This window comes from Telmatherina bonti (assembly GCF_933228915.1).
Source record: "Telmatherina bonti genome assembly, chromosome: 16".
Classification (NCBI taxonomy): Eukaryota; Metazoa; Chordata; class Actinopteri; order Atheriniformes; family Telmatherinidae; genus Telmatherina; species Telmatherina bonti.
The window spans coordinates 26,672,040-26,684,606 of NC_136614.1; the positions used below are offsets into that span (position 1 = coordinate 26,672,040).

Consider the following 12,567-nt stretch of genomic DNA (forward strand, 5'->3'; position numbering starts at 1 on the left):
AATACTGCAGTTAATTTTCTATTGGTCAATTATGATATTTTTTATTAAACAGTCGTTCTTAACCTTATTTATTAGTTGGAGTTCTACATGATTTCATTCAGTCTCAACCTATTTAAGCATCTTTCCCCAGAAAACTACCTTTAAAAATGTAGGTTAGTATATAGTCATAGTAAACAAGGTAGTACACCCTTTTTAAGTTGAGAGATTTTTCATATCAGGACATATGAGTAAATTATCTGGTCTATGTTGGGTGTTAAAATTCAAGTACAACCTTGAATAAGTTTGGGCTGCACGGTGGAATAGTGGTTAGCAATGTGGCTTCACAGCAAGAAGGTCGCTGGTTCAATCCTTGGCTGGGGCAGGGTTTGGTCAGTGGCCTTTCTGTGTGGAGTGTGCATGTTCTCCCCATGTATGCGTGGGTTCTCTCTGGGTACTCCGGCTTCTTCCCACCGTCCAAAGACATGCATGTAAATTACTCTAAATTGCCCCGAGGAGAGAGTGTGAGTGGTTATTTGTCTCTGTGTAGCCCTGCAATGGACTGGCGAGTTGTCCAGGGTGTACCTTGCCTTTTGCCCAAAGCCAGCTGGGATAGGCTCCAACTTCTCCGCAACCCTGAATTGGATTAAGCTGTTTGGAAAATGAATGAATACAACCTTGAATAAATGACAGCACATGACATATCCCTAACATCAGACATTCAGTAAAGTCAAAATGCAGAAACATGGTGTACTGGATGATTAACCACCTAAAGCAGCAATTACATGAGGTAAAGCTTTGGTTGTGTGGTTTTCACATTTACATTTATGCCTAATATTTCAGGTTGAGGTCAGGACTTTGACTGGATCACTACAACACCCTCTTTACCAATCTGATCAGAGTCGACTGAGTGAATGAGAGTGTCTGAGTCCTGTAGCTGCAAAACATCAGCTCTCCACCACTCTGCTTGACTGTGTATTCAGTGTTTTTGGTTTTCTTCTTCTTCCTCCTCTTGAAACCAGCAAAATGCCAAACTTTCTCCTTTCTTATTGGTTCTAACTCTTACTTATAATACCTGGGTTGGAGAAACTCTGTTCTTGGCCACATTTATGCAGATTTAAGATGTCTTCCTGTTTCAATACCCCTGATTTAAATCAAATGGATCCAACTACTTATCAATATCTGCACAACGACTCATTATTTTGAGTTAGATATGTTGGGGCAGGAAAAAATTTAGAATTGCCAGGAAACTCCTATTGTTTTCCATAATGTCTAATTTATGTCTATCTTTTTCTCTCTGGTTTAGGTGGTGATCATGAGGGACTACCATCATGAAAATGTGGTGGACATGTACAACAGTTACCTGGTGGGAGATGAGCTGTGGGTTGTCATGGAGTTTCTTGAGGGAGGCGCACTTACAGACATTGTGACTCACACCAGGTAACCAGTCACTTTTTTTCCAATACAGTTAGACAATCGTCAGCTCAATTACACCAAAAGTGTGAAACTGTTGTAGGTGAGGGGCTAGTAGGATCCAAAGAGCGGACACTTTCTGAGTACAGAGAGAGGTTTATTGATTTCCCACAGATTCCTGTGAATTCTTCCAGCGGAACTTTCAGAGACTGGCAGACTGGCGAGCATCAGGAGGCAGGCAGGCAGGGGAGCAAACGAACGAGCAGGCAGGCAGGCTTTCTCTGGCAGGAGGAAGACAGGACAGGTTACAAATCAAGCACAAGCACAAGCACAAGCACAAGCACAAGCACAAGCACAAGCACAAGCACAAGCACAAGCACAAGCACAAGCACAAGCACAAGCACAAGCACAAGCACAAGCACAAGCACAAGCACAAGCACAAGCACAAGCAACGTAAGCTGAGGCCGAGAGCTGTTTTACCGCAGGGCAATCAACAATCTGGCGCTGGATAGCAGGCAGAGCTGGTCTTAAGTAGGTGGTTCATTGATTGCTGAAATGTGGATCAGCTGTGCCTCCAGTTCCCAGCTGACCACGCCCACCAGGGAACAGGAATCACGACCTCTTTTTACTGAAGAGGTGAAGATCTTTGACTGTAAGAGATACAGAAGAAGCCTCTCGTTCTTCACACATCAGTGACTTGTTCATTTTTTTTATTTTCAAAGAGATTTGATTGATCGACTGGAACCAGTTTGCGCTACAGGTTAAGTTTTCACCAGAAGATGCTGTGGCGATACAGCTCATCATGAAGTGAATCTGTTTAATAAAACTAAAAACCAGAACTGGACCTGGAGTTAAGACACCAGTCCTGCTTTCTCAGTAACCTTTTTCTTTCCTTCATGAATCTTTATTTCATTTCATAATGCTTTATTGCTTTATTACAAATTGGATGTCTCAGAATTTCCTCTATAATGATGTCCTTATGATTGGCCTTGAATGTTTTGGGTCAGTAACTCTGTCAGTCAACCCCCCCCCACCCCCATTGGACCACTTCCAGGAAGCTTTTTTCAGATTTGCCATTATAAAGGTCATAAAGTTCTGTTCCATTCATCTAAAGAATATTGCAAGAGACCCTTCTGTCTGAAACCCTTCTTCAGACTTCCATGCAGAAACTGGTACACACCTTGGTTTTTCTCATTTATACTTCTGTAACTTTTTCTTTACACGTGTCTCTGAGTCCTCTGTGTCCTGACTGCAGCGGCCAGGCTGCAAACAAAAACTAGCTGACGGTCCTACATTACGCCAATTCTTGCTGCCTTTCTTAACCTTAAAAATTTAGATTTCACACCGACATATATTAGTAGGATTGTTGAGTCATATTAGTGTGAGTCTGAAGTGTGAATGGATTACTTATTCTTCAGATCAAGGTCGTACACTAGTACTTGTCGATACAGGAACTTTCAAAAGGATTCTTCACAATATGCACATCATTGCAGACATCAAAGGTCTAAAATTTTAGCTGTCGTCTGAGGATTTTTTTCCTTTTTGCAGGCGCAATGATTGCAACATAATCATAATCTTTGGACTGAGCAATGTTACTGCATGTGTCCATCTACATGAAAAATTGAACCAGTCCAAATATGGAACCTTAGATTTATGTTCAGATGTGTGCTTGAATGTTGTATTTATACAAACATATGCATCTACAGTCAGTTTGCCAGTTCAGTGCTGTTATAGAAACACTTTGTAACTCTATTTTAAGTAGTGCTGTATGAGTAATAGTAATGGTAATTTTATTACTCTGTTTCTGTTTCTCTTGCGTACAGTGCCCATTAGGACTAAATTACTTACCTTGCCAATCTATGCTAGACGTACAAATTTACAAAATCTTAACACCTCAGGAACAAGATTATTTCTTCTATATCTATAACCACAAGACATGCATGTTAGGTGAACTGATCACTTATCACATGTATGTCAATTTTGATTAAAGTGTCTTCCAAATGAGAATAGAATAGAATAGAATAGAATAGAATAGAATAGAATAGAATAGAATAGAATAATACGTCACAAAGATATCTGAAGCCGGGTGGCTTTAATCCAGTGTCAGTGTTAATAGTTTCAAGATTTCTTTTGGGTTTTTTTTGGTCTGCAACTTCTCTACATTGTCTCTATGTTGTTGAGTCGTGTTTCTGAGCTGCCGCCTCATTGTTATAAGCTTAGTTTGTACTTGGTGTATAATTACAGTCATTTGCGTTGAGTGTCAGCATTAGCACGGCGCGGTGTCGGCTGCTAATAACACGCTTTGGTGAGGCTGAGCGTTGCTGCTGCCGTGAAGGACTTTGAACAGTCTCCCACGCAGATGTTTGCCTGTTTGTGGTGTTTAATGTGTGTGTGTGAGAGAGGAAGTTTCAGCTCACACAAATGCTTTTACAAGTACTAATGGAAATCTCAGGAAAACGGGATGTATAATTGGGCACACATTATCTCCGTCACACAAGTTTGTTATATTATTAAGCAGAGGTGAATTTGGATGCTTTTATGTATTTAGTTTTCTAATAACATGTACGGTATCACCAGCGGATAAAAAATAGTGAAAGAAAATGTGAGATGTTGTAAAATAAAACTGAAGCAGCCGTTTTCCTTTCTGGATTATTTCAGCAACATTTGTCCAGGTGCAATTTTTGTTCTGTTTCTGTTGAGCCGATAGTTGTGAAAATAACTGCAGCTCATCGTGCAACCCTCATCAGCTTGTTAGGCTGTTGGCAGCCATCACACACTCACAAATCCTGCACACACAAGTGAGTCAGCAGAGGCAAAACGAGCATCTTCAGATGGATTACATTCACTTTCAGATTAAAAGTTGGTTAATGAGTTGCAATTAACAAGAATTTATTTCCATCCTCTGAACCTGCAAAAGCATAATTGTATATGTGTGTACTAGTGTGTCGTCTTGTGCATAAATGACCAATTTTCTGCGTGTGCACAAGTGCATGTGTAATTCTCCTCCTCTTAACAACCTCCACAGGCTCATTAAAGTAGTTATTCACATTGTGAAACAATTTTCTGTTTCAGTAATCCTGATTTTTTTTTTTTTTTTTTTTGATGTGTGTATTTGTGTGTGTCGGGAAGGGGAGAGTAAGAAAGGAATTGTCTTTGTGGTTCACTTTGACTTAGCAATTGTCTTTTCCATTTGCATAAAGCTCATTTAGCTCTTGTGAAAGCATACATGTGTGACAATAAAATCTGCTGCAATCTGCAGTCTGAAGTGTGTGCATCTGATAAATATATGTGCATGTGTGTGAACTGGGAGTTGTTCCTCATAATGCATATTTCTAAGTCACTCCTACAGTGGAAGGTGTATAGGAATATCTGTCATGATTTATTGAAACATATAATTACAACAAATATGTATGTTCCCTTAAAAAGAGCGCATCTCTGTATATATGAGGGAAAATCAGCACATACACACTCTTATAAACACAGTATGGCCTGACCAGCTGGGTCTGGATGTTAATGTTCAGTGGAGCTGGGGAGTTTCTGTGTGAGCTCAGTCAGACGCACTACATCGCCCCATCTCTCCATATGGGACCCTCTTTTCTGCTCCGCACATCACGACTGCAGCTGCTGCAGGCTACGGGGGGATATTTTCCACTGCATGTGTCTAACATCAAATCTCTTTTATGTTGAAGACTTTTTTTTCTGAATATACCCAAAATCACCTTCTAGCACTTTTACTTTCAGTTCAGCAACAAAGAAAGAGAAGAAATCTGGGGGAAAAAAAAAAAACCCAAAACAAAACTCATCACTGTGTTAAATAGTGATGAGTTGGTGGTTTGTTGGTAGGTTCTTTAGACCTGTGTGTGTGGTGCTTAAAGGATAATCCCTTTTACATTTGAACTTTCTTTAACAGACCACATGCATACAAAGAAGAGTAAATGAGAATGGTGCATAGTATTTGTGAATTTACTGTTAGTGCTGACGCACTTTGTGTGTGTTTGTGTGTGTCCTTCCAGGATGAATGAGGAGCAGATTGCCACTGTGTGTTTGTCGGTGCTGAGGGCCCTGTCCTATCTGCACACACAGGGCGTTATCCACCGTGATATCAAGAGTGACTCCATACTCCTGACCAGTGATGGGAGGGTACGTGCTGGTGATGAGTGTACATATATTGAAGTCTTTCACCGCCTATCACTCATATTTATACTTTTAAATTGTTATCATCTATCTGGCCATTCTCACTCACTCTCTGGCCTTCTACATTGGGTGGCTTTTTTGTCACTTGTCAACAAAAGCAGCTCATAATCATCATCATCAATTACCCCTCATGCCCTCTAATTAAATCCCGCGTAATGCCTCATAATGAGTTCATAAGACATGATTAATTGAAACTTAATGAACTCCTAATAAATTATATTAGCAGGTTCTGTGAAATCCTTCACCACATAGGGTCAGTGTGCTTCTGAAACACTGCATTTTGGGTTTTCATCATCTATAAGCCACAATCATCAAAATTGTAAATGGTTAAAATGTTTCACTCTATGTGTAAGGAATCTATATAATACATTACGAATAAAAATGTGGCAAAAAATATTGAACTTTTTCCATAATATTCTAATTTTCTGAAATGTACCTGTATGTCCAAACACCTGAATGCAGTATTGTGTGTGTGTGTGTGTGTGTGTGTGTGTGTGTGTGTGTGTGTGTTTGCAGATTAAGCTTTCAGATTTTGGCTTTTGTGCCCAAGTTTCCAAAGAAGTGCCCAAGAGGAAGTCTCTGGTGGGCACACCTTACTGGATGGCACCAGAGGTCATCTCAAGACTACCTTATGGGACAGAGGTGAGAACCCCCTTTTTTTTCAAAGCCGGGATTAAAAGGTGTTTTCCATGTTGACTCCCATGGTTCTTTGCGTGTCCAGGTGGATATCTGGTCTTTAGGCATCATGGTGATCGAGATGGTGGATGGCGAGCCCCCGTACTTCAATGAGCCGCCTCTGCAGGCCATGAGGAGGATACGAGACAACCTGCCCCCGCGGCTAAAAGAGTCGCACAAGGTTAGCGATCATTTTCCAATAGAAACTATCTCAAACGTCATCCACCTGATATCTGAATCTTTTATTTGACTAAATTAGGAGTCGAGGAAAGAATGAGCAACTCAGGCTGCCATTGCCCATTCTTGTCATACATAACTGCATTTCTTTTGCAGAATATTATGTGCTCCATCTTGTATGATTTCTGTAACACTGATGAGTTGAATAAAATTGCTCTAAGCAATCAATCTCTCTATATCTTCCAGGTTTCGTCTGTGTTGCGGTCTTTCCTGGACCTGATGCTGGTCAGGGAGCCGTCACAGAGAGCAACTGCCCAGGAACTCCTCCAGCACCCCTTCCTCAAGCTGTCTGGACCCCCATCCTGCATCGTCCCCCTGATGAGACACTACCGCCATCGCTGACCCACCAGCCCAAACCTGCCCTCTTCTACACTAAAACTACACACACATACACCCACCCCTCTAGGGTGACACTGCCCTCACCCAGCCAAAACGCCCACCGTTCGGTGGCGTGCCACTTAATAGCTGCACTTGTAACCATGACGTAGATTAACTAGAGGAATATCTAAGAAACACATTTCAAAACACACACCAGAGACAAAAAAGGAAAAAAAATGGAAACCTATTAAGTGTAAAGCTGTAGAAGAGCGTACAGTGCCAGAGGAACTCGCCAGTTGTCCTACGTGGGCCGACTCGCCCTGCAGCAGTCTTCTTTCTTCCCAGACTTTGAGTCTTCAGCTCCACGTAGACTCTCAGTAGCCATCAGCCTTCCAGAGCTTCAGAAGGTGCCCGAGTGGCTGGCGAGGCGGAGGAACTCAGGCTCTGCCCCAGCCAACAATCAGCTCCGCGGAGAAAGGCTTCGGACACTTTGCTGCTCAGCTGCTCAGACAGAAACGAGCTCTCATGCATCTCTCTGTCTCTCTCTTCTCACACACTTAAAGTGAAAATGTATTTTAGAGAAACTTGTAAGATTTTCTGTACAGTTTTGATAATTTGCAGTATTTTATCGTGTCGTAACCATTGTGATATGAGCAGTATTAAATAGAGTTTCTGCAGAGATCTTTCCTACTGTTTATAATCCAGTTTTTGCTTAAAGATATAAGAGATATCCCAAATAAATCCATCTAAAATTTAACTGTTACAAAAAAAAAGCTTAATATATTTATTATCTCACATTTGTAGACGGAACTTCCATTAAATGTTGGGGGAAAAAAAGGGTAATGTCAGAATTTTGTATGACATTTTAGAATATTTATTTATTTATTGAAACTGAAGGTATATTTTTATTTGTAGTGTGGCCTTTTTTTGTTTGATTTTTTCTTTTTGTTTGTTTTTGTTTTTGTTGGGTTTTGATGAACATTTCTAAGAGGCACATTGGCAGACAGTGATATCAGTTGTTATATCATCCAAGCAATATCCCAAACCTATTTATAAAACCGCAAAGCCCTGCTTTTCTTACACTGTAATACACTTTGCATTTAAATGTAGCACAGACTGAATGGATTTGACCAAAAAGAAACAAAACAAAACAAAAAAACAAACAAAAAATCCTCACAGGCTTATTTTCTTTTGTATTAGCATTCTCGCTGTGTTCCTTTAAATGCTAATAGGCGCCTACCCTCCAAGCAGAGTTCAGGATGCTGATAAAAAGGTCTCATTTTCCACTCACATCCTCACTGTCATCATCTCACTCCTTATCCCACCTCAGCCAAACACACTCGCGCTATCACTGGAACTGTGCCGCCATCCTCATCTCCAGTTGGACCAGGAGAACAACGTAACCCTCCTCCCTGCATCGTTTTTACCCATCAGTCACTGTGATATGTAAATATGACTGTGAGTGTGTGAGTGTGTGAGCCTGTGTTTGTCAAAGAGTAAAAGAGGCGGAGCGTGCTTATCCCTGTACAGCATCTGAACGTGCGCTTGCGTGCTTGTGTGCGTGCGCCGCCAGCTAATCCTTGACAATGTGTCAAGATTTGAGTGAGTTACACTTATCTGTGGTTTTGGCTTGTACAGTTATATTGCATGTTTGTTATCAGTAAAGCTGGTTTCAATTAAAAAAAAAAAACGCACATAAAAACATTGAGATGTGTTGCATGGATTTTTCCTTTATCACCCTCTGCAGTCTCCTTTTCTTCTCTCAGTGTCTCATATCAAGCAGAGATTTATTATTTCTTTCTTTTTTTTTTTTTTCTCAACAGCACACTGTCAGATTTCTGCGGGGAGCTTTGTTTTAATCATCATGTGTTTATTTTCTATTTGTGTTTTTGGGTCTTCCATATTCTCGAAATTCAACAGTTTTCATCTCCAACAATTTCACCCCCAACTTCACCTCCTAGCACAGAGGAAAAATACACATCCATGGATCGGTGTTACCATAATATGTTATTGCTCTTTCTTTTCCTCTAGGCCATTTCCCTCTGAGACTATAATGGGATATTGATTTAGCTCAGCCAGAGAATGAAGCTTCTTTCTCAGAGAGAGAGGTGACTGAGCCCAGTAAATAAAAGCTCAAGTACTGTACTGGGATGAACAAGGCCTCGGTGATGTCAAAAAATGAGATCTATGTTTGTTTCTTTTTTCATTTTTATTTTAATTGCCTTTCTTACAGTGTAATCCCTTAATCTTAAATTCTGAAAGAGAAACAGGAATGCAAAATTTAAAGCAGGGATGGGAAACCCACTTTCATTAAATGCGTTGCTTTAATGGTGACGTTAGGTTATCTAATATGTCAGTCCTGAATTTATCTTAGGTGTTTATTAAGTACACATCCAGGGTCTATTCTGGCCACTGTGTAGAATCCTAATAATTTTCACAATCATTCTGTCTGGTTAAAGTTATCATGGCTGAACACTGTTTCATCAGAGGATGAAGGGATCACTTATAACAAGTTTGTTTGCTGTAGAAGTCAGAAATACCGTTTCTTTTTGTTTTCTTTTTGTTTTGTCTTTAGGTCAACAAGAGCCAAACCAATACATTTCATATAATTACAACTTCTGTTCCCCTGAAATGAACTTTTTATTATTATTTTTTTTTGCCTAGGATGGATTCAGGAGTTTGTTTGTGGTGGTCGTGGTTTATGTGGCCTGGCTGCATTCGGTTTATCTGTATGTTCCTGCATGTATCTGGTGAACACCGGGACAGAAATGGAACAGCGCCCTCATTAATGACGTTTGTTACACCTGTGTTTTACTTTGTTTGTCTGACGGGACTAAACACAGACACCAAACTGGATACCAGTAAAACGTCAAATTACAGATTCTGCTTACGCTAAAAGAGCTTTAGCAGTATTTTTTTACTTGGTCAGCCGGCAAGACATCTCGATATAAAATGTCAACTTGCTAATGAGGACAGCAGCCTTGTGTTGGGACCACAAGCTGAGAAATGGACGAAGTCGCAAATGGATAAACTGCAGTAATAATACTCGGGAACAGGTGAGTTTAACTAAACTCCAAAACAATTGTGGGATCTAAATAGTGATTTATTTATTTATTTTATTTTATTTTTTTACCTTAAAGCGGGGAGTTTTATTTCATTGCTGAATATGAACGCAGAACAGTTCGTTTCGTCTCAGTTCATTGGTTTTTGGTTGAATCAGGAAAGATATAGATATTCCCTTAAATATTTTAATGATTTTATTTTTTTAATTGAATTAAATTTACTGATAAAGTTGCGATTTCCCGCCCTTTATCTTATGTATATATATATATATATATATATATATATATATATATATATATATATATATATATATGCCCCAACTTTTTAGACTTTAGGTTGTGTACATAAGTATGGCAAAATTCTAAATAACCTTTGCCATAAGTCTTCTTCGTGTCCAGCACACACACAAATAATCTGGCTTGTATTATAGGTTGGTGAAGTTTAAAGTTGAGCAAAAAAACTGTCAGCTGTATGACACCCCTGTTATTTTGAGGATGTAAGGCTTCCTGTAATACTGCTGAGTTTGGCCAAGCTACCCTGTGTTGCCATAGCAATCTCGCCCAGAATATGCTGGTATGCAAGGAGATACTAGAAGATTCTCCTAGTATCTCCTGGGGTAAAATGGAACATCTTCCATTTTACCTTCTCTGACAGAAATGATCATTTAGAAGAAACGGTAAAACTTTACAGTGTGACATACAGCATATGAACTGCATTTTTGGTGAGTGTGTGAATTGTTGCCCCCTCTCTATGCGTGGTTTTCTGCTACTGTTGCCCATCTGCTTCACACTTATAACACTGTTATCTCCTCTACAGTGGTAAAGCAGGTTGTCCAATAACTGGAACGCTGGTAGTTCAATTCTTGCTCCCCCAGTCAATCTGTTATTGTGTCCTTGGTTAAGACACCTCACCTTTACTGGCGTCCAGTGTCAGCATCGCTGGCGTATGAATATGAGTGAATGTTCGGTGATGGTCAGAGAGGCTGTTGGCGTGGATTGGCTGCCCCTTTTCTGTCAGTCTGCTTTAGGTCAGCTGAGGCTACACGTGTAATATTACCAGGCATAAATGTGGTGTGAATGAATAAAGAATTCACTAAAGCCCTTTGAGTGCCTTCAAAATTACTGTATAAATACAATTTATTATTATCATTATTATTATTATTATTATTCATACATTGTCTGTAGCAGTTATATTTCCTTCACCTCCAGCTATTCTGCCCATTGTCCTCTGACATCAACAAGGTATTTTGGTCCAGACAATCGCTGATCACTGGATTATTTTCTAGTTTCCCACCATTCCTTATAAATCTTAGACATGGTTTTGTGTTTTAAAACAATCCCAGTTGATTGGTAGTTTATTACATACTTACACCAGTTCATCTGGCACCAACAAACATGCCATGTTCCAGTCCACATAAGTTATTCCTTATTCTGATGCTCAGTTTAAATAGCAAGTCATCTTGACCATGTTGATATGAGTAAATGCACTGAGTTGCTGCCTTGTGATTGGCTGAGATATGTGTGATAAAAAGCAGTCGAACAGCTGCATCAAATGAGGTGCCTGATAAGTTTACGTGATACAGTTAATAGTCTTTAGTGGTTGATTTAATTTTTAACAACTATTGTTTTGAACTATTTTTCTTTTTTATCTTGAAGACCTTTTTCTAATGATGAAGTGACAAATGAGTAAATAACTGGGTTGTAGGACTTACGGAAGAGAATAAAGCTTGATCATGTTGCTGAAGCAAACAGGCGTAGCAGATATGAAATATTTATTTTCAATTAGACTGGTTTATATTGTGTTTCCTTTTAAAGGCTCAGAGCCAAAGAAAAAAATCGATATTTCATTGTGGATGTGTCTCTACTGATGGGTGTATCCATCACCTATCCAGTCACCCTGTCATTCATCACAGCACTTATGTGATTTTCTTTTTCTTCCTTTTTGTAATCACCGTTTTTCACTAATGCAAAAAGAATAATGCAGTAGATACTGTAATAATGGAAATAATTTTGGAAGGGTGTATCCAGCAATTTATTTCAGACATAACAGATGACTGCATCAGGAGAGGCTTATGCATAGACTTTCACTCTGAAGATATTTTACACACATTTGTTGTTTAATAACCTCTCTGCACTTTGATAAACACTCTTTATTCAGATAAATTCTTCACTATGAAGGATGTCTTTTGTGTCAAATGCTTTATATTTTCTTTCTTTAAACGATATGTTCCATACATTTGTTGTGGAGAAAAGGTTTGGAGTCAAAGCAAAAACTGCACTGTACACTACAAGACTGTCCACTGTCAACACTATGGCTGCATTCAAAATGTAACAGTAAAGGAGTTGATGTGGGGGGGGGGATCAAAGTTAGCAAATACAGATCCAACAAACGGCCATGAAGTCAATTAGCAGCAGTTTCAGAGAAACGGACATGACAGCAGAAGCTCAGGAATTTCTTTCAAAGACAAGTTGGATCAATGTGACTGAAGTGATACACTAGTTCTGAGTGATGAAGAGGAAAATCTAGTCACCTTGTTTTCATGAACATTTTTAGTACTTTAATGCAAACTACATTTAGCATCAAGATTTATTTCAGCAGTCACACTATTGTAAGATTTGGGTGGGTTTACCCTCCAGCTCTGCCCATGTTGGGCACCAAGTTGTCCCTTTAACCTGTGTTTTAGCTGTTCAA

At 39.5% G+C, this 12,567-nt stretch overlaps 1 protein-coding gene across 1 annotated transcript in view; it reads left to right on the top strand.

Annotated features, from left to right (window-relative positions):
- The window catches only part of pak5 (p21 protein (Cdc42/Rac)-activated kinase 5), a 46,153-nt gene extending 37,772 nt beyond the window's left edge, over window positions 1-8,381 (top strand). The window contains exons 7-11 of the mRNA XM_079255781.1: window positions 1,283-1,416; window positions 5,403-5,529; window positions 6,100-6,225; window positions 6,305-6,439; window positions 6,682-8,381. Coding sequence (XP_079111907.1) covers window positions 1,283-1,416; window positions 5,403-5,529; window positions 6,100-6,225; window positions 6,305-6,439; window positions 6,682-6,837 — 678 coding nt within the window. The 3' untranslated portion in view covers window positions 6,838-8,381. The remainder of the gene's footprint in view (window positions 1-1,282; window positions 1,417-5,402; window positions 5,530-6,099; window positions 6,226-6,304; window positions 6,440-6,681) is intronic.
- Window positions 8,382-12,567: the final 4,186 nt, after the last annotated feature.